Genomic DNA, 21,684 nt, shown 5'->3' with positions numbered 1-21,684 from the left:
TTGCATAAAAAATGCATTCTGTTTATTTGTTTACTTCCATTGTGGCAGGTATGCTGAAGATTCACCCTGGAGGCTCCAGCTCCCAGCAGACAGTCTTAACTATCCCTGCCAACCAGCTCAAGCAGCTGGGAGTTGGCTCTGGGGCTGTTGGGCTGCAAACCATATTCATGCCTGTTGGTAAAGGTAAGGTGTTATTGACAGACATAAATTATATGTTACAGATGGAAATATGATGGATGTTGAAGGAGAAATATGAGTTTCTTATTCATTGTTTTTTGGTGTATTATGTTCCTTAAATGTTTGCAAACTGAACCGTTAAATATATAGAGTTTTAAGGTAGAAATGCAGGCATGACATATAGTCATCTTTCATTGTAAGATCCATACTTTCATTTTTCATCTAGGTGTTTCACATGTTATATTTACCCAATGAGCCACTGATTATTGTATTTGCTTTGTGTTTAGTGGTGTCTAAAGGCCCAGTCTCCAACACCCCTTCCTCCTCTTCTTCATCCACAACCCATGGAGCTGCTGGAGCCTCCCCAAGCCCTGCCAGCCAGATTCCCCCTTCCCTTGTCCAACCTCTGGCACAAGGTGAGAGGGGTCCATCCATGATTCTGTCCTCAACTCATCATTTACTCACAGACTCCAGTTTCTGTTTAATTAATCTAAATTATAAAAATAATAATTAGAAAAACATTGTTTCTACAGGATCTTAAAAACTATTCAGGTCATAAAGTTAATTATCTCTTTCATAAGTCTGAAATAAGCCCTGATTTCCATGAATTACCTTTAGTTAGGTCTGAAAGATGTACATTTATCCATTTATTTCATCTGCTGCCTGAAAATACCTATGTGGCATTCATGTGTTCTTAGAGTTGAGGTGTTGTTATGCTTTAGCACGCATCAAAGCTTTTCATACACAGCAGTAAACAGCCCAGACAGATGGAAATTAAAGCCGGACATTTGGCCTTCCTTCAACCCACTGACTAAGTTGTCTCGTCAAAACTGGTCTATTATAGTTTATTAAAAAAAAAAAAGCTGAAAAGAGAAAGAGAGGAAGGAAGGAAAGTGGCATATATCGCAACTGATGTCGTCATCGAAATATTTACCAATATTATCGTCATTGCAAGATTTACATGCAGCACTACTATACATACAACTTATACCAACCTTTCCTTGTTGTTATTTAAAAATTTTTTTTTCTTGCTTCATTAAATGTGTCTTTCTGCTCTCGCTCTCCGTTGCTTCAGTAAAAACAGAACCAAGCGCCGGTCTCGCCGTCACAGCTGGTCCTTCAACCCCGGTTTCTACGCCAGCTCCACCCTCGGTCCCCGTCTCTTCTACAGCTGCTGCTGTTAAGCAGGAACAAGGCGCAGATACCTCTACACACGATCTCGTCAAGTAAGGACAAACGGAAGCTAGTTTTTCTCTACCGATCACAGACTGTAGAAGCAGGGCTGTGGGGTGCCTCCAGTTTGGTTGCATAAGTACCCAGAAAAATCTGTCGAGTGACAGTGTTTTGTTTTGGTTGCACATATGAGCCGAACATTTCACATCTTTTCTTGTGCAAACACTTGGAAGATTTTCTGTTTGCACGGCATGCATAACGGAAAAATCACTGAGTTATCTCCTCAGCCTCCACCCATTGCCTCCACTCTGCCTGCAGCTAATGAGTCAGTTACCATTCAGCTGGATGTATGACGCCTTGAGGATGGCCTGGTTGGTCTGTCCAACATTTCGGTCAAGGCCCTACTTATTCTCAGCAAAGCTGCCACTAACTACAGCGGAGCTTTTTGGCTAATGCACTGATTTGTATTAAAAATAAGAAAAAGAGCAGATGAACCATCAAATCTTCACAATAGGAGACCCGAACATGCGCTATGATATTCAAACAGCTTGTTTTGTAGCTCATTATAATAGCCTGCAAGATCTTCTCTGCTCAGAAAACACAAGTACTGGATGGATTGTGTGTTTGTGCTGCAGGGTGTAATAAAGTCATGACAAACATTTCTTTATTTAACCAAGTAAAAAAATGTATATTTATTCATTTTATATACAGGAGGATTTATTTCAAACTGTGGAAACATGATTGCCACCATCTTAAATAAAAGCTAATTTTGCAGCTGTATTTAAATTAAAGTGTATCCACACAGGAAATGTGACTTTTAAAGATGTAGAAACACAAGGTGATAAAGGAGCAGTAAATGTTGTTTTTTGTGCACCAGTAAGTAAAATGGTTAGACAAATCAGTGCAACCAAAGCAAAAACTTGGTTTCGAGCCATAAATTGATTAAAATGACTAAGACTGATTAGAGAAATGTAGGATTTGCAGTAAACCGTTATAACTGCTTTTTTCCTCAGCACTGAGCACATAGAAACAATGATGCAGCTGCTGACTGCTGTAGTGAAGAAGTTCCCTCTAATTGTGCCTGATAAGAGTAAGTAATTTCTCTTTTCCTGTGACACTTTCAAGACACCATTTCTGGAAAAACTGTCTGAAACGTTTGAAGATGATGTTCCTCGCGTGCTTTTACCAGACTGTTAAAACTGTGCGTCTCTGTTTAGCCGAGGACTCCCATCCATTCTGTGCCTCTTCAGTTGAACAGTATTATTCTTGGACTATTGGCAAACGCAGAGCATCAGAGGTAAATAATATTCAGATTTATTCATGTCTGTGCCCTTAAAGGTGTAGTCTGTAACCTTTCTAAAATCAGAAGAAATCTAACCACTTTAGCTCCGCCTCCTGCTCCACCTTCCCTCCTGAAGGAGCTGGAAGCCACTCCTCCTATACACACCCGCAGGGAAAGTGGTGTGAATGGAGAGCATCATTGCATTAACCCAAAAGATAAAAACAATAGGCCGTTGGTGGCGCAAGTTTGATCTCTATACTAATCACTTAGCCTACATTACATCCAGTAAATGTTCAAACTACAGGTTAACATTAATGTAATTTGTAATGTAGGTCTGGTTAGTATTCAAGCTAGCGCCAAAGTGGCCTATTGTAAACGCAGCATATTACAATTATCTCTGGCCTTATTTGTTATTTAAAAAAAATCTTCATTCTAACTTGTTGAAATACAGTAAATTGTGAAGTGCCTGAAATCAGACTAAAACAGATTGTTAGTAGAGTGGGAGTACATTTATGTAGCAATCTTTACAAACATTTTAGAAAGTAAAGCTTGATTTGCAATGGGACATTAACTTGTGATCATCACCAGGTTTCTGTAGGATTATAACTATAGCAGCTATTTTAGAGGTAGATGATCAAAGCCGGAAATCAGTTATTAATACAGTTTAATTGTGATAAAATAACTTTTTCTTTTGTCTCCGAAGCTTCAGCGAGCCGTTGCGGTGAAGCGGGTCGTCCAGGACGTCCTGGACCACTCACCCCGCCTGCAGGCCCTTACACCCCCAAAGACCAAAGAGGTTGTGCAATGGTGCCGGCAAAGGGGATACACTCCGCCTGACCCTGAGCCCCAACAAAGGAATGATGACGAGTCCATCGAGGACATTCTCACGCAAATCGATAACGAACCTGGTAGGTTTCTGCCTTTGTTTGTAGACGTTTTGATCCAAATCTTTTAAAGGAAGACCTTTTGGAGTTTGTTGTGTGATTTTGTTCCACTGTTTTCAGTGGATGAATGTTTCCTGCTCAGCGTGGACTTTGTGGGTGTGTTGCTTCTGCAGTTAGCACTTGATACAGTAATATGTATGCTGGCCTGTGGTGTGTGAGGGTGGTCAGTGTGAATCTTCCTTCTTTGTTCTTGTCTGCATTTCTATTGATGAGGAGATCTTATTTCTCCCATCTTTTGTGTCTGAAAGGTGAGAGACGAGACTGCTTAGCTCAGTGAGTCACTCTGAGCCAGACCGCATGATAATCAGCCTTTTGTTGTGTTTCTCTCACTTTGGGCCTTATAAATAGGATGTTTTTCTAATTATCACAATGCTGAACTTAAAACAAAAAAAAAGCTGTTAGTTCACAAAAAAACCCATCCATTTCTTAAATGTACTTATATTTCCACAGAGTGCCCATCCACCCTCAGCAGCTATGACGAGCTGGTACTGCGGCTGGAGCAGATGCAAGCCCTGCTGAAGACTGAACCTGAAGAGGAAGATGATGAAATAGTTGACATTGTCACAGCGACTCCTCCCTGCCAGAAGCTGAAGGTCAAAGAAGAGGAGCAGGAAACTGATGTGGAGCCCAAGTTTTTCCTCGGGCCCTGCATTTCCTCCCAGTTTGTCAGTGAAACAGCTCAGCAGGTTTGGAGCGCTCCCCTCAATGTTTATGAAAGTCGCCAACTAGGTTTGTTCGTTGGGAGATCACGTTGCTTTTGTCTCTTTCAGATTGGGGTAACGTTTCAACCAGTGGAAGTGGAAAAGAATGTGTTTGCTCCAGTAATCGAAGCGATGATTTTGAAGGTCAGTCACTGCGTCAGGGCTGATGGAAAGTAATCATTGTACTTTTACAGATTTTATCTAACCAGTGTGTATTAAATGTTGATCTCCTTGTAGAAGTCAGTCTGCTGTCAGCACTTTATAAATAAAATGAAAAACTGAAGGTACAGCGCTATGTAGGAGCTGGTGGGCTTACTGGTGTGCTTTAGATCTTTGTCCTCCTGCATAAACCAAGTACACTTAAGCTTTAGGTCACAAACCAAAGCCACCATTCTCCTTCAGGATTTTCAGCTCGAGAGCATAACTCAAGGTTCCATCAATTATGACAAGTTGTTCAGGCTCTGAAGACAGCAAAGCGACCCGAAACCTTCACACTACCACCGCCGTGTTTAACCTTCAGTGTGATGTTCTTTTCTGTGAGGTCGTGTTAACTTTACACCACATGTAAAGGGACACAGAACTTCCAAACAGGTCAACTTTTATTTTGTCAGTTCATTGAAGATTTTGCCAAACGTCTTGAGGGATCATCACGATGTAATTCTCACAAATGTCAGCCGCGAAGTTTTAACAAATGCCTTTGTAACCCTTTCCCGACTGATAGATGTCAATGACTTTGTCAACTGTTTCTGAATGTCTTTAGATTAAACATTGCTGCTTTTTGAGCTCTTTTAGCCTCCTTCATGTTGTTAGATAGGTTCTATTTAAGCGATTTCTTGACTCTGCAGCTCTGGCGGGAATCAGGCCTGTGAAATAAAAACAAAAAATGTGGTTAATTCCAATTAATTTATGAATTGACAAGAAGAGCCAGGTTGGTTTGGATTTTTTTTTTCCAATGATGTTAGAAATCATAATTTCAAAGCTCCTGTTAGTATAACTCAGATTACAGTACATTTTATTGAGCGGTTTTCCTTGTATTGTGACCGTCAGTAGTTTCTTTGCATCTAATTATGACTGTGTGTGTGTGTGTCGCTGTGTGTGCTTGTGCACTTCAGGCTACAGAGCAGTTTGCCAGTGATATCCTGAGAGAAGCTCTGGCTGGGGCCTACACGAAATCTCCAAACAGGTCAGCTTTTTTTGTGATTGTGCTTCATAACGCTCCATTTGTCACTTTATTTATTATTTCTAGTGCTTATGCAGATGGCCAGTTTGTTATGGGTTTGTTCTTGCTTTTTCTTCCATATACTTGTTTTAATATTAGGGGGTTAATCATTTATATACACTGCTCAAAAAAATAAAGGGAACACTCAAATAACACATCCTAGATCTGAATGAATGAAATATTCTCATTGAATACTTTGTTCTGTACAAAGTTGAATGTGGCGACAACAAAATCACACAAAAATCATCAATGGAAATCAAATTTATTAACCAATAGAGGCCTGGATTTGGAGTCACACACAAAATTAAAGTGGAAAAACACACTACAGTCTGATCCAACTTTGATGTAATGTCCTTAAAACAAGTCAAAATGAGGCTCAGTATTGTGTGTGGCCTCCACGTTCCTGTATGACCTCCCTACAACGCCTGGACATGCTCCTGATGAGACGGCAGATGGTCTCCTGAGGGATCTCCTCCCAGACCTGGACTAAAGCATCTGCCAACTCCTGGACAGTCTGTGGAGCAATGTGACGTTGGTGGATGGAGCGAGACATGATGTCCCAGATGCGCTCAATCGGATTCAGGTCTGGGGAACGTGCGGGCCAGTCCATAGCTTCAATGTCTTCATCTTGCAGGAACTGCTGACACACTCCAGTCACATGAGGTCTAGCATTGTCCTGCATTAGGAGGAACCCAGGGCCAACCGCACCAGCATATGGTCTCACAAGGGGTCTGAGGATCTCATCTCGGTACCTAATGGCAGTCAGACTACCTCTGGCGAGCACATGGAGGGCTGTGCAGCCCTCAAAAGAAATGCCACCCCACACCATTACTGACCCACTGCCAAACCGGTCATGCTGAAGGATGTTGCAGGCAGCAGATCGCTCTCCACGGTGTCTCCAGACTCTGTCATGTCTATCACATGTGCTCAGTGTGAACCTGCTTTCATTTGTGAAGAGCACAGGGCGCCAGTGGCGAATTTGCCAATCCTGGTGTTCTCTGGCAAATGCCAAGCGTCCTGCACGGTGTTGGGCTGTGAGCACAACCCCCATTTGTGGACGTCGGGCCCTCATACCATCCTCATTGAGTCGGTTTCTAATCGTTTGTGCAGACACATGCACATTTGTGGCCTGCTGGAGGTCATTTTGCAGGGCTCTGGCAGTGCTCCTCCTGTTCCTCCTTGCACAAAGGCAGAGGTAGCGGTCCTGCTGCTGGGTTGTTGCCCTCCTACGGCCTCCTCCACGTCTCCTGGTTTACTGGCCTGTCTCCTGGTAGCGCCTCCAGGCTCTGGACACTACGCTGACAGACACAACAAACCTTCTTGCCACAGCTCGCATTGATGTGCCATCCTGGATGAGCTGCACTACCTGAGCCACTTGTGTGGGTTGTAGAGTCCGTCTCATGCTACCACGAGTGTGAAAGCACCACCAACATTCAAAAGTGACCAAAACATCAGCCAGAAAGCAGAGGTACTGAGAAGTGATCTGTGGTCCACACCAGCAGAACCACTCCTTTATTGAGTGTTTCTTGCTAATCGCCAAAGATTTCCCCCTGTTGTCTTTTCCATTTGTACAACATCATGTGAAATTAATTGTCAATCAGTGTTGCTTCCTAAGTGGACAGTTTGATTTCATAGAAGTTTGATTTACTTGGAGTTATATTGTGTTGTTTAAGTGTTCCCTTTATTTTTTTGAGCAGTGTAAAAGGAATTCATAATTTTTACCATATGAAGTTATTGCATAGTTTTGTGATCATCATGTATTGTTTCTGCTATAGTTAGAGATTTGTTAACCTGTCCTAGATTGCAGAATGTTAAGTCAGTTTTACACCACACATTAAAAAAATGAGATGATAGAATTGTAAACATATTGATCAGAGGTCAATCAGTTTTGTAGCTTTTTGAGTTGTACATGAAATCCTAACATGGACCCGGTTGGGTTTCAGGGTGCCGAGGGAGATCACAGCTATGAACATCCACCAAGCAGTCAATAGCATCCCCACCTGTGACTTCCTCACTAATGCACACATGGGTTACCTGACAAAGGACAACTGAAGCTAAACAGGATTTGAATTGGACTAGAAGTGGACCCACTCAGGCGGATGGGGACAATCGGAACCATGAGCCATGACGAATAGATCTTTCTCTTGAGAATATTGGCGGTCCAAATGCGGTCCCGTTGGCTCAGGAGGCGCAGCAACAGCCGATGAACCGAATTCAGGAACTCAATCACTGAAGGGCTCAGCTTGCTCCTCAGTGCCGGTGCTACGCAGCGGAGCAACAAATGTCTTCAACACTTCAAATTGTCACCTTTTATTTCTGCTTGGAAAGAAGCCACATCATGCTGCTTATGTTATTTAATTTATAGTAGCTGTTGTGCTCTCTCATACCTCATAACATTATTTCAGAGATGAAGTGTTCATGCCTGAGAGGTCCTGAAAAGGGAAATAAAAACCTGTGTGAATTGTGGCACTAGAAACGTCAGACTGCTGTCCTCTCTGGCATCCCGTCTGCTTCAGTTTCTTTGGGTCGGATGCAGTTTCTCAGCTGAGGCGAGCTGCGATTTACTGCAGTTTAGGAACTAATGATAATCTGGGTGTTCTGTCTGTGTGTTCTTTTAAATCTGAGAGGTTCCCCACAAAGGTGTTGCTGTGGCAACCAGTGATCATCATCACCAGTATCCCATATCCTTCTAAAATTGTTTCAGTGTTACCCAGCCAGCAGAGGTAATTATGAGCATCGCAGCAGTTAGATGCAGGAACACAATGTTTGCTGAGATTTCTAACAGATTTTTGTGAAAACATGTCATGTCTGACCTTTGACACTAAATGAATGATTCTCATTTATTTAAGTATTCGGGTTAACAGTCATCATATCCATCATGGTATGTATAATGCACGCCAGTCAGCCACAACAATAAAACTACACGTGACTATTATGGGTCACTCTGATATTTTGCATTTCTCCCATGTTTTATTTTTAGTTGCTATGTGGAGGTGGTGGTTTTGATCCTCTAAACCTCGTCTGTGTGAAAGGAATGTGGGAAAAAGACCAGGTTGGTTCAGGGAAATAAGTCATCTCTGGACCAAGCCCAGTCAATAAAGAGTTAAAATAATTAGTCGAATGGTTTCCATGTTCTGACTCACTGGTGTGCATAACCAGTATGTGAATTATAAGTTCAGAAAATATTTTTTTTTTCTATCTAACATCAACATTTTAAATATTTATAGCCAAACAGCAGTGTGTGTGTGAATGGAATCAATGTTGAGTACTGTTATGTGTTTGTCATTTCGAAAAAATAAAGGTGTGTTTGTTGTTTTGTATAATTGGACAAGCAAATGTTGCTGTAAGCTGATTGGCCTGTTTAACCAAATGAAATTAATGTATAAGATACCTAAACACTGTATTGTATTTTTGTTTCTGTGCATACCAAAAATATGATCAATATTCTTATAATAAACTGAGAAAAATATTTCTTGAAATTTAGATGTGTGTGAAGAGGTTTGGTATGTGTGTTCCTGTCAGGATATACACACATGGACAAAATTGTTGGTACCCCTCGGTTAATGAAAGAAAAACCCACAATGGTCACAGAAATAACTTGAATTTGACAAAGGTAATAATGAATAAAAATTCTATGAAAATGAACAAATGAAAGTCAGACATTGCTTTTCAAACATGCTTCAACAAACTTATTTAAAAAAATAAACTCATGAAACAGGCCTGGACAAAAATGATGGTACCCCTGAAAATAATGTGACCAAAAAGACATGTTAAATCAAGGTGTGTCCATTAATTAGCATCACTGACATGGTGTGTACCACACTCAACATGGACCAGAGGAAGCGAAGGAAAAGTTGTCTCAGTAGATTAGAAAGAAAATTATAGACAAGCATGTTAAAGGTAAAGGTTATAAGACCATCTCCAGGCAGCTTCATGTTCCTGTGACTACAGCTGCACATATTATTCAGAAATTTAAGATCCATGGGACTGTAGCCAACGTCCCTGGACGTGGTCGCAGGAGGAAAACTGATGACAAAACAAAGAGACGGATAATATGAACGGTAACAAAAGAGCCCAGAAAAACTTCTAAAGAGATTAAAGGTGAACTTCAAGCTCAAGGAACATCAGTGTCAGATCGTACCATCCGACATTGTTTGAGGCAAAATGGACCAAATGGGAGACAACCAAGGAGAACACCATGGTTGAAAACAAATCATAAAAAAGCCAGACTTGATGAGCCACAAAGCTTCTGGGAGAATGTCCTATGGACAGATGAGACAAAAATTGAACTTTTTGAGAAGGCACATCAGCTCTATGTTCGCAGATGGAAAAATGAAGCATATGAAGAAAAGATCACCGTCCCTGCTGTGAAACATGGAGGAGGCTCTGTTATGTTCTGGGGCTGATTTGCTGCATGTGGCACAGGGTGTCTTGAATCTGTGAAGGTATAATGAAATCTCAAGACTTTCAAGGGATTCTAGAGAGAAATGTGCTGCCCAGTGTCAGAAAGCTCGGTCTCAGTTGCAGGTCATGGGTCTTGCAACAGGATAATGACCCAAAACACACAGTTAAAAACACCCAAGAATGGCTAAGGGTAAAACATTGGACTATTCTGAAGTGGCCGTCTATGAACCCTGACCTAAATCCTATTGAGCATCTTTGGAAGAAGCTGAAACAAGTTGTCTGGAAAAGGCAACCTTCAAACCTGAGACAACTGGAGCAGTTTTCTCATGAGGAGTGGGACAAAATACCTGCTGAGAGGTGCAGAAGTCTCAATGACAGTTATAGGAATCGTTTGATTGTAGTGATTGCCTCAAAAGGTGCAACAAAATATTAAGGGTACCATCATTTTTGTCCAGGCCTGTTTCATGAGTTTATTTTTAAAAATAATTCTGTTGAAGCATGTTTGAAAAGCAATGTCTGACTTTCATTTGTTCATTTTCATAGAATTTTTATTCATTATTACCTTTGTCAGATTCAAGTTATTTCTGTGACCATTGTGGGTTTTTCTTTCATTAACTGAGCGGCAACAACAATTTTGTCCACGTGTGTAAACTGTATGCATCATCATACTGGACAGCTCCGGTACAAAGTCCTCACCAGAATATTCTCTGAATAATTTAAAAATGTTGTTGCCTTTTCTCCAGGGTGGGATGAAGGTTGAGTGAACAAGTAATAAGGCTTTAAATGGTCTTCAATGAGATTTTGACCTGAGGTGTGTGTTCATATACATTAAGCACTGATATGCAGTGTGTAGACCTCAGTTCAAAATATTCATCACAATTACTCCCTACAAAGAAGTGGCTCTGATTTAACAGTTGCCTAGGTAACCATTGAAATACCTACAGTGCCTCAGTAATTTACTTTTGTTAAAATAAAAATAGAACTAAGCATGCTGCTATGAAAGTCTTAAAGCTGATTTTTTTTGTTCAGGAGATCATCTGAAAACCCTCCACGTTGTGTTTCATGATCCCAACCCAAACGTTTTAAAAGCGAATGTTTTGAAGCTTTGTGTAGGACAGTATTGTGAGTGGAGAAACATTTATTTTCAAAGTTACTTTATCTTGAATAAGCATTTCGATTTATGTTAGTTTAGTTAAATGATCTTAGCCCTTTTAAAACAGTTTCTTAGACAAATGGCACCAGATCTTGAAAAATGTGAATGCAAATGTCATGTTAACTATTCCCATCCTGTATGTGGCTATGTAACACATTCTCTATCATACACCAAGAACAAAGAAGGAGGCGTGGAGCTTGAAGCTTCATGTTTCATTTGAACCCAAATTTATTCATACCCCTGGTATGTTCCAGATTTAGGCTTAAATGTGTTTCTTTTCCATGGAAGTGTTGGTAACATTTTGTTTTGGCCCAGCCAGAGTCGAGACTTGAAGCTATAGATTAGGGTGATGGCAATGAGGCCTTCTAACCTCAACTACTTGGATCACTAAGGATAAATTGTGTAGATAATTGGTATAAATTTAATTTGACATGCAATTTCTTATTAAAATATAAATAAAAACTTCTACTACTTTGTACTACTTTACAGTGTTTTATTTTTTGAGTTGCCGATCAGAAATAACTTCTTTATTGACTGAAAATAATTTAAAATCTTAATCTGCAGTGGGATGGAAACCTTTAAGCCTTTTCCTATTTTTAACTTAAATCTGAAACATGTACTAATAGTTTTGCACTATGAAACACTATAATATCTTGAGTGAATCTGTTTACATTGATAATAAAGTACCTAAGTAAAGACAATATTGTGACACAAAGACTAACAGAAGCCAACTGAGAAGGGGAACTAGCCTTGTTAACAATATTTTATTGTAATTCAACTTATTGGATCATTTGATTACTCTTTCTCTTAACAAGATATTTACCAACAACGGACTAAACGATGTTTTCTTTAAACATTAACTAAATGTAAAGGTAATAAATTATTTTCAGGCAGATTTCTAGTGACACCAAAGGGCAGCATAACACTCTAAGCAAACACACTTTATGATAAATAATGTCCAGGATTATTGGTGCAGAGTCAACATTATATGCATCAAAGACAAAAAAGCAGTCACACAAACACAAGCATACAGAGCAGCCAGTTTCTTGTGTATCTATACTATTCTGTTACATGCATTTTCATTTGTAGCAACAGTAGCCTGGAGGAGTATCAAAAGGTGTGGTTTATCTCTCCAAACTGGGATAATAAGCTGCTGTTCAACAGCGTTCACAACAACAACATTCCCTTGCATAGATTCTTGTGTTGTGGAATGGACTGGAAATATTCCCCTGCTGTTTCCTTAAAACCAAAAGCAAACAAAACAGAGCTGGGGAAGAGTCGAAGCAGCTGTCAGATGTTGAAGACCCTCGATCCGCTTTGAAAGACGGCAGAAGGGTTCGGGGGCAGTTTGGTCCTCACCAGAGGCTCCTGAGTAAAAGAAGGAGGAAGAGAGAGAGAAAGATGGATGGCAGCAGCTTTTTGAGGTGGTCAAAGTGATGGAAAAAAGATGCAGCAGCTGTGGTACTCTGACCGATCCCATGAAATGAAAGGAGACTGGCTGGACAGTGCCTGTCACAGAGCATTGGGTCTGCTGTCGGAGCTCTAGCAGATGTGATTGTGTTACAGTTCGCATCTTAGAGCTGCTGTCCTCAGCTGATTGAAACTTAAAATAAACCTTTGTCTGGGGACAATCAGCCCCGTGTAGTGCATACAAACACTTCAAATCTGACCTTACACACAATTAGTTTTTTATGACAACAGATCTTCGAAATGCCTTTGTGTGACTTTAGGTCTGGTCAAACAACCTCTTGTCCCTGTTGATGGGACTTGTCTCCTATGCATTGATCTTTTGATGCAATTTTGTGATAATCAAATGCTATTTGTTTGAATGTCTGCAAATAGAGGCTAAAATATGGTCTTATTTGACTGATCTTAAATTTGTGGTTTCAGGATGTTTATTTTAAGCCATAAAGAATTCATAATTAGCCCTAACTTTAACATTACTGTTTTTCAGTCAACAACAGTAAATATATATTTTAGTCTAGTTGCATATCTGAGTGTGGAGTTTTGCTTAACTTGTGCTCAAGTTATTTTGAATGAATCTATTTAATGTTTTAATTTAGGGTTTTTTCTACCATCCTGAGATGAAGATTGGCCTTTATGGCTAAATCTGGCATGATGGATTGATGTGCTTGTGTTAACTGATGTTCTTTTTTAAATAAATCAGGTAAAATTGAAGCAAAGAACATTATCAGGTATGTGTTATCTCAGCCCCTCTTAGAGTGTGACTTCCCAGCCAGCACTGTGGACAGCAGGGAAAGCTGTACCAGTTGTTCAGTAAGTCGGATTGTTGAGACTGTACAGCTTGAGCTCTGCCTCTCACCTAAATTAGATTGGTGCTGTACCCGACGTAACATTGCATTTTAACAGATAATCCATCAAATGATGCACTCTCTTCCCCTCCCCCTTCTTCAATTCCATTTATATTTGCTGCCGCTTATCAGTCACATGATGCAGCTCAGTTCTCTCACCTTAAATTCGCTCCCGCCTCCCCCCTCCTTCCCCTCTCCGTTATCCTCCCTCACCCCTGTCTTAACACAATGTTGCTTTCCCAGCCTTTGAGCCCAGCCAACTTGGCACAGAGCCTTTCCCTCTGTGGTGCCGGTAGCGTGGGAATGGGGATGAGGTCCAAGTGAAAGAACAGGAGTAGATGGAGACTAATGGGAAGGAAAGAAAGTTTGGCAGTGGGATGGAGTAAAAAGCAAGCGATTGAGGATGATAACTTGGGCACAGCCTTAAAGTACTGTGTTCCCTTGTTCCGCTGTCATTTTGTGGATGTTTGTTTTGCCAGCAAAAAGCCTTCACTCACATTCTGAAAGTGGATCCAACAGGCACCTTATTTCTAGAAATGTTCTTAGAATCATGTGCTGCCCACATTTCCTGGCACCCCTGGTAGAGATGTATAAATAGCCTTAAAATAACTTCAGCTCTCATTGCAGCAGCATAATCCCACCCTTTAATTCAAGTACATTTATTTAGTGGGGTTAAAAAAATAATCGGCTATTTCTGTGTTGATTTGGTCACATTTCTGATCATTATCCTGCAGGACCCACTGACCCGTTGTTGGTTTAAAGGTCGGGTTCATTAGGCAATTGAAATTTCATCATGATGTTTTGTGCCATTTATTGCGATAACACTAAAAGTGATGATTAAAAGATCACTTAAAAGGGGAATAGAGACTTTGAGACTTTGAAAATGTGTCACTGCACGCTCAGAGCTCCCCGCAAAATGCACACAATAATTAATTAAATGAAATGTTCAAATATATTATTTGTTAATCCTCTAATGGAACAAACACAGTAATAAAAAGGGTAAAACCACAAAAATAACAATCCCAACCATACTGTTGTGCTTTTTGAGTTTGCAAACATCATGAATTAGAGATACATCATCATCAGGATAATTCATATTTCTTATTATGATCTTAGTTTTTTCAATAATGATAAACGCATTAATAGGCACCCATCTCATGAGTTTGCCAGATTTTTGCTTAAAATGCCATGAACTCCATGCAGTTTCCCGGGGACTCTGGAAGAGATACACACCCACAGCATAAAAGATCCTCTACTGTACTTAACAGTGGGCATTAGGTGCTTTTTCACTTATTAATCATTTGTTTTGGGACAGAAACACCTGGAGATGGTTGCTGCAGGAAAGCTCAGTTTGAGTCCCATCTGGCCCAGTTAAAGTCCAAGAAGAGGTTAGCAAACTCTACATGTTTACCTTTGTGATCGTAATACAGAAAAAAGTTTTTTTTCCTGGTTTGTCTTTCTAACAACCACTTGGCATGTTGATAGTGTCTAATGGTTGTTATGGAGACTTGGTGACTTGGCTTTTATTTATTGTTTTTTTCCTGCTCACATTGCATGGTGGTGAGATAAATATGGCTCCTTATCTAGGCCCTTGGCTAACATACCTTAGCCCTTGTGTTACATCATATTTATACCCCAGAGAAACAGAAACTTGCGGAGCTTCAGATACTTTTTTTTTCAATAGATTGTAAGGGGTACCAGTAGTTGTAGCACTGGTGATTTTGTTAAACACAATTATTTGTTTTGGATGGCATGTTTTCCCTCCCTCAGCAAATGAACTCAATGCTGGATATTTAAAAAACTTTTCAGTACAAACAATTTATTTATTTTAAGGCTTTTTGCACATTTTTATCTGGCGTGCCAATAAATGTGTAGACAAGAGTTTAGTAAGGGACAGCTCTGCATGAAGAGTGAAGCAAACATTTTGGAAGGCATTACAGAGACAAAGCCAGGTAATATGATGTGGAAATGGTGTAACATGCAAAATCAACAATTAAGCATTAGTCTGTGTCTCCATATTGATGAGCACGAGGAGGCAGAGATACATTATATATAAAGATGATTTGTTAATCATACAAAAACTGAATTTACTGTAAGTGATTTTGTAAAGCAGATTCACATGGAATAGAAAATGGATTCTAGCACAGGTCTTGTGCTGCCTCCACAGCATCCTCACTCCTGGCTAACTGGAATGAAACAGAGAAGTGGCTAAAAGGAGGTGGATTTCAGGATACATTGTCCCAGCAAGCCATCTAATTCTCTTTGTGTAGTTTAAAACCAGCATGAGCAACAATTTTCATCATCAATCTAGCTATGCATTGACGTGCACAATCACATGTTGTGTTCAGGAGCTCTGAGAGCTCAGTCTTAGGTTCATCAAAGACTCCTTTCTTTTAGTTTGCAACAACCTCTCTTTGGGATGCTTGGGGTTATTTTGCTAGTTCTCTGAACTCTTTCTTAAATAAAAGAATCTCTGGTTGGCTGATTTCACACTGCATTTTATAAAAATCTTCCTTTATCATTTCAGATGGATTCTCTCTGCTCCGGGTGTTGATTTGAGGAACAGGGGGTCCAGTTTACCTGCCATCCTCTATCATCAGACTGATTTGATTTCAGGAACCTATTTGAGTTTTTTAATCAACTGTCACAGTCAGTCATTTTGAGCACTTTGAATGCAGAAGCTTGGTGAAGTCCTGCATTTAATGGAACACCATGACAATCGTAGAATCCCCTGACGGACAAGCGCAGAGTGTAATGCATGCTGGAGTGGGATGTGTAATGCACGGTCAGACACCTCCGCAGGGGGCTGGTGAGTCAGTAATGAGTTGGCACTGAGTGGGCTGCTGTGGATTATTTGAGATCAACTTGATTTGCCACTGGGCTGGTTTTCTTTTTTTTTGTCGCTGTCAGATGGACAGATACACAACATCCACATGTATGGAAAAATCTTCACAGCAGGGCTCATACACACCGCCAGCAGCACAAACCTCCTTCATTGTACGCGTCGTGATCTCTCACGCAAACTGGGTCAGAATTATTTTTAGAGTCTCTGTCCTGTCATTGACATCTCTAACTTTGACCTCCACGCTCATCACACAGGACAGTGAGTGGCAAACAGATTTAACAGAGAAGATATGGATTGGAAAAATCATGCAAATAAGCAAAGGGTGATCTTAATTCACTCCCGTGGATTAATGCTGTTTTTCTCACAAGCAGATGAAAGCTAAGAAAGTAAGGACAAGCCCGAGAGGGCACGAGAAAAATAAAAAATACATTTCCAAGCTCCCTATTTCCTAATACCCTTCAGCTTAACAGAGCAGATGTTACCACACAGACGGGCAGACTACCTGACCCAGTCCAGGTCAGAGAGACCACAGTCTCCATGCTGGCAGATGGAGCTGAGCGCTGTGGGTGGGGAAGAGGGATGGCACTAAACCTCTGGAGATTCCCTTAAACCGCCTTACGAACTGTCACGAAACATGCTTAACGGAGATAACATGCAGGCGGCAGCGGATGAAGAGCCAGAGAGGCAACTTGTCTACTTGTTTATTCTAACATGGGCCAAACCAATGAGTTTCTGATGCAGTCCTGACACTTTCTCACAGTTCAGTTATATTTGTACTCCAAATGTGCTTTTACAGTCCCTTGCAAAGATATTCATGCACCATAAACTTTTTTCCATTTTGACACATTGTAACCACAAACGTCAGTGTGTTTATTGGGATTTTCTATGACAGACCAACACAAACCGGTGTGTATTTGTGAAGTGAATGAAATTAGATATTTGGTTTATTTGTTTTATTCTTTATACAAATTAAAATCTGAAAAGTGTGGCATGCATATGCGTTCAATACTTTGAATAGAGAGCATATGTGAACAGCAGTTTTCTAATTGCCATACATTTTTAATCAGATTTAGGTCTGGACTTTGACTGAACCATTATAACAAATGATTGAAAGTGTTGACGTCAACCACTGTCCTCCTGGAAGGTGAATGTGTCACAATCTGAGGGACATTGGTTCTGTTTAGTCACTTTGGTTTTGAGTTTGTGTTTATTTTGCTGTTTTGTTAATTCATTCGTTTACTCATGTTCTGTATTGTGATTATTACATAATAATTTCCTGTCAACAGATTCTCCCACCGCAGCTGTAAATGGATTCCTAACAGGTGAACTCCGTTTACTAATTAAGGAACTTCTGCAGGATTTTATTTTGGGGTATCAGGTTAAACATGGCAGGATACAAATGCATGCCACACTTTTCAAATTTCTATTTGTACAAATATTAAAAGAAGAAGGAAAAAAACACACCACTTTGTGGTCATCTGTCACGCCAAGTCCCAATAAAAAAATATTTAAATGTCTGGTTGTAATTGTTGCTACATATTAAAAAGTTCAAGGTTTATGAATAGTTTTGTGGTATTTTTAAATCTGTTTTATTTGTTCTAGGATAAAATCACCAAGCACAGAAATCTGGTGAAAAAGTGTACATTTGTATGAATACTTGTAGGATTCTTTCACCCTACAAAGACTTAATGAGATAAAGTTCCTGATAAGCAGCTGCCTGCTTTTTAAGCTCTTTCTGCTTATTGTTTGTTGCCAGACCAAAAGGCCTTTAACCATACAAAAAGTTAAAATGGTTTCTTAAAGTATACTAAATACATAAATTGAAAGTTACAGTGATATAATCTATGTGATGGCTTTCCCATTCCAAGAAGACTTTTTTATGTTTAGCCAATTTTTTTATGAATTCCCCAAGACTGGTGTTCAAAACAAAATATCCAGTTTAAAATGTTTATGTAAAACTGAAGCACAAGACATAAGAGTATTAAGTAGGTTATTGTAGCTGTAATTATAAATAACTTATAGATGTAGGTGATTTTGCTGCTAAGCCGGACCACATTTGCACTCATTTCCTTTCCCATCACCCCTGTTCTATTCAGGTCAAAGTGATGAGTATAGCACCAGCAGTGTTACCTAACACAGCGCACGGCCTGTTTTAAACAGCTGGGTCACTTTGAGCTGCTCTGGGACAGAATGCTGTATCACTTTTCTGAGATGCCCCAGCAGCACGTGGCCGCCTGGGAGATGAGTGCGGATGACTTTCAGCAGGAGTGTGCTGTGATGTTCACCTGTATAAATAAAGTTTTTTTTTAAACACCAGCTGGTTTAAAAACTGTAAATATGTGCTTGCCTCTCTTTTGGTTGTTCCAGTGTGCTCGGTGCTCTCTGGCAGGATGCTTTGCTGGAGGCTGTGGGGGCTCAGGGAGCTGCCGGCTCGCGGGCCTGCCAGGTTGTGCTGAGTGTTGGAGACAGGGTGGATGTTGGAGGCAGTGGATGGGGGGAGGAGTTCAGCCTTGTGCCCGCTCATGGCCCTGCTGACCTCACCACTGTAGGCAGCCTGGTAGCTGGTCTCACGTGGGATGTAGGTGGTCTCTGTCCCTGGGCTGGAGTACTGAGCTGGAGGGATTCTCCTTGCACTTCTGGCTGGTTTCACCCCTGTCCATGGCTTGTACTCTTGCCTGGAGGAAGGGAAATGCATCAGTATAGGGAGGTCTTGGTAGCAGGGTTGTTGTTGAACTATAAAGCCTGCTGATGTAGCACAAATGTTTCAAAAACCCAGCTACACAAATCTTAACAAAAACCTGAATGAGCGTACACATCACACAAATTTTAGTGTCCACACTGGCTACGGGTACCTTCTTAACACTGTTTTGTTTGTTTACAAAGTATTTTAGGCCTAGTAGATCTAATTTATCAGATATGTTTTCATTGAATGAACGCTCAGCTCTTCTGATGGCAGACTTTTAAAATGTTCAAAACTGTAAGTGTCTGTGAGACATCTAGCATGGCCTTTGTTCTCTATTCTGGTCCTCACCCCTGGAATGGTGGCTAAAGGTGTAAAAATGCTTAAACGTACTTGAAAATATATCTTTTTAGTTTAGATCTTTTTCTAATGTGTTATCTTTTTAGTCGAACTTTGGATAAAGGTTTGTGTGCAATTAGTAAGCAATTTAACATATTAAAGCACATTAAATAATTGTATTTTCAGTTTAAGAAAAACTTTAATTGAATAATTTTAACTTTTATACATATTTAGGTTTAATTCTTTTACAAATTTATATATATACTTGGTTTTTTTCTTTCTTCATTTCTTACATTCATAGTTTTACTTGCATTAATGCTTCTTTTTTAGTTTTGGAAATATTTCAGATATAATTTGTGTCTTTTATTGTCATTTGTTTATTTATTGTTTTTACATGCTTTCAATTCTTCTCAGTGCTTCTTTCAAAGAGTATTGCATGTTCTTGGTCTACATCAACAAATTCAGATTCATCTGGGTTATTTTAGCTTCTTCTGCCATATGTTTTTAACTATTTTGCCTGTTTGGTTAGTTGTTTTTTGATTGGATGTGGTGGGAGGTCTGTTACTAATCTTGCGAGGCACTTTGTGCTCCACAAAGCTGTAAGAAATGTACTATAGAAATAACGTTTTATTAATTGGTGTTGACAAATAACTATGGACATCATACCTAAAATAAAAAAAGCTAATATAAATCAACGACTCATTTCTAAGTCCTAGCAGTGTACTCATCTGGATCGTTTATAATCATTATTGATTAGAAGCACTTTTCTTTTCCTCTGCAGGCTTTCTGAGTCCAGCATGGATTTATCTTAACTATAAATAAATTGAGCCTCATTAGGCATGAAAGCAGGCATCAGCAAACAGCTTTCCTCGCTGGGACAGTGATGGAGTGGATAGCGCCCGGTGCTGAAACAAGTGACAGTACGTACCTGTAGGAGCTGGTTTTGTTCTCCTCCATCACCTGCTGCTCCAACCTGTCTCCCCGCCTCTCCCCCACCTGCGCTTGGACGTGGTAACTGTTTACCATGCTGTCCGACGCACCGTCCCTCCTGCTGCCCCCGTTATTGATCCAGGGGAAATTATCCTTCCTGGGAATGGGCCACGGTTTAAAATCTTGTTTGTACTGGGTGACGCTGGGGAACGGCACCCCGGGCGGGTGGTAGTCCTCCTTGGGCTTGTAGCTGGGCTCCTTCCGTGCCCTGGAGGGTCTTCGGGTACCATCTGCGGGCGCCTGATGGGAGCCTCTGATGCGCGCCTCCTGGATGGTGTAGTTATTCTCCGAATCGGAGAGCTGCTTGGTGACGGAGCGCACCTCCTGCTCCGAGATGTCCGAATAGTTCTGGATGGTCAGCGGGACGGAGAGGTCCGATTTGTCGAATTGATTCCAGAAGCGAGCCAGGCAGCACACTCTGCTGATGCACGGCCAAGCCATAGCATATACTATACTCCCCCCCCCCCCAAAAAAAACCTGTTAAAACAAAAGGAACAGAAAAAAGAAAAGAGCGCGGTGAAAAATCAGAGGTTACATTCAGACAGAGTGTCGCTCTCCCTCCACGCCTGTCTCCGGGAAGCTGAGCCCATGTCAGCAGGCGGCAGCAGCAGAAGAGATGAGCCGGAGTCGGTCTGTCGGGGACCGTCTGAATATTCCTCTCACGTGGTCTGTGATAGTGCTCCCACTATGCAGAGGAATGGGAGACCAGTTCTTCCCCGCATCTCCAGCCGGATCCCATCGATCTGACTGTACTCACAGTAGGAGCCGGGCATCGTTATCCGCCTCTACTTCAGAAGATCTTCACAAGTTTGACCAGATGATGTTTAAATAACTAGTTCTTCAGTTTGGAGATCAGTAAAATTACAGTATAACTGTGAACAGTGAGGTTACATAACTGCGATGCAGAGCTTAAAGTAGGCTACAGTGGGATATATATATACATATATATGTATATATATAAAGGTACGAAGGATCATCTGGAGAACATCAGGCTCACCTTGCTTTCCATCTAACTGTTGCAATGTCTCCACATGTGTGGTGATACAGTATCTTCAAGAGATGTTGGATCGTTTCACTTATCTTTCAGATCAGATTTAGCCTGTCTTCATGCTTTTCTTTCTTTAGTTTCCTCTTAGAACTTCATTCTCTTCATTTTATAGAATATTAATGATGAAACAAACATTTTTTCCTTCCTCCACTGGTGGTTGGGTGAAGCCATTTAATATCAAACAATTTTCCTTTTTTTACTCAAAATGACAACAGAAACTTCTCAAGTGACCCTGTCAAAGTTTACATAACCTAATTCTTAACAGCCTATATCACCCTGTTCAACATTTGGATGAGGCACTTTATTTTCTCAGATAGTATAGCTGTCTAATTTTCACATCATTGTATCAGTTTCTGTAAATTATAAGGCAGGTACAGTACAGACCAAAAGTTTGGACACACATTCTCATTCAAAAGG

At 40.5% G+C, this 21,684-nt stretch overlaps 2 protein-coding genes across 5 annotated transcripts in view; one reads left to right on the top strand and one right to left on the bottom strand.

Moving 5' to 3' along the window:
* The window catches only part of yeats2 (YEATS domain containing 2), a 34,554-nt gene extending 25,575 nt beyond the window's left edge, over nucleotides 1–8,979 (top strand). For all 4 annotated transcript variants that reach the window (XM_047368702.1, XM_047368699.1, XM_047368697.1 and 1 more), the window contains exons 21-30: nucleotides 49–183; nucleotides 465–593; nucleotides 1,253–1,403; nucleotides 2,364–2,440; nucleotides 2,568–2,647; nucleotides 3,336–3,540; nucleotides 4,027–4,262; nucleotides 4,347–4,421; nucleotides 5,390–5,460; nucleotides 7,440–8,979. In XM_047368702.1, the coding sequence (XP_047224658.1) occupies nucleotides 49–183; nucleotides 465–593; nucleotides 1,253–1,403; nucleotides 2,364–2,440; nucleotides 2,568–2,647; nucleotides 3,336–3,540; nucleotides 4,027–4,262; nucleotides 4,347–4,421; nucleotides 5,390–5,460; nucleotides 7,440–7,548 (1,268 nt within the window). In that variant the 3' untranslated portion in view covers nucleotides 7,549–8,979. The remainder of the gene's footprint in view (nucleotides 1–48; nucleotides 184–464; nucleotides 594–1,252; nucleotides 1,404–2,363; nucleotides 2,441–2,567; nucleotides 2,648–3,335; nucleotides 3,541–4,026; nucleotides 4,263–4,346; nucleotides 4,422–5,389; nucleotides 5,461–7,439) is intronic.
* A 2,822-nt stretch (nucleotides 8,980–11,801) lies between these two features.
* map6d1 (MAP6 domain containing 1) lies at nucleotides 11,802–21,018 on the bottom strand. The gene is made up of 3 exons (XM_047367248.1): nucleotides 20,158–21,018; nucleotides 18,558–18,885; nucleotides 11,802–12,421 (listed from the first exon to the last, which is right to left on the bottom strand). Exons 1-3 carry the CDS (start codon nucleotides 20,658–20,660, stop codon nucleotides 12,344–12,346), a joined length of 909 nt encoding a protein of 302 aa, XP_047223204.1. The 5' UTR covers nucleotides 20,661–21,018; the 3' UTR covers nucleotides 11,802–12,343.
* Between the last annotated feature and the right edge of the window lie 666 nt (nucleotides 21,019–21,684).

This window comes from Girardinichthys multiradiatus, chromosome 6 (genome assembly GCF_021462225.1).
Source record: "Girardinichthys multiradiatus isolate DD_20200921_A chromosome 6, DD_fGirMul_XY1, whole genome shotgun sequence".
Taxonomy (NCBI): Eukaryota; Metazoa; Chordata; class Actinopteri; order Cyprinodontiformes; family Goodeidae; genus Girardinichthys; species Girardinichthys multiradiatus.
Note: the sequence above shows the minus strand (reverse complement) of the source record. Positions and strands in the feature narration are given on the sequence as shown.

Bases quoted from the DNA above. Each gene is read 5' to 3' on its own strand.
- map6d1 (XM_047367248.1), bottom strand. From the start codon at position 20,660: ATGGCTTGGCCGTGCATCAGCAGAGTGTGCTGCCTGGCTCGCTTCTGG. The intron at 18,886-20,157 runs GTACGTACTGTC...CCCTTCCTCCAG, and splicing joins AACAAAACCAGCTCCTACAG to GCAAGAGTACAAGCCATGGA. The intron at 12,422-18,557 runs GCAAGCACATAT...TCTTTTACTCAG, and splicing joins CTGGAACAACCAAAAGAGAG to GAGCCTCTGGTGAGGACCAA.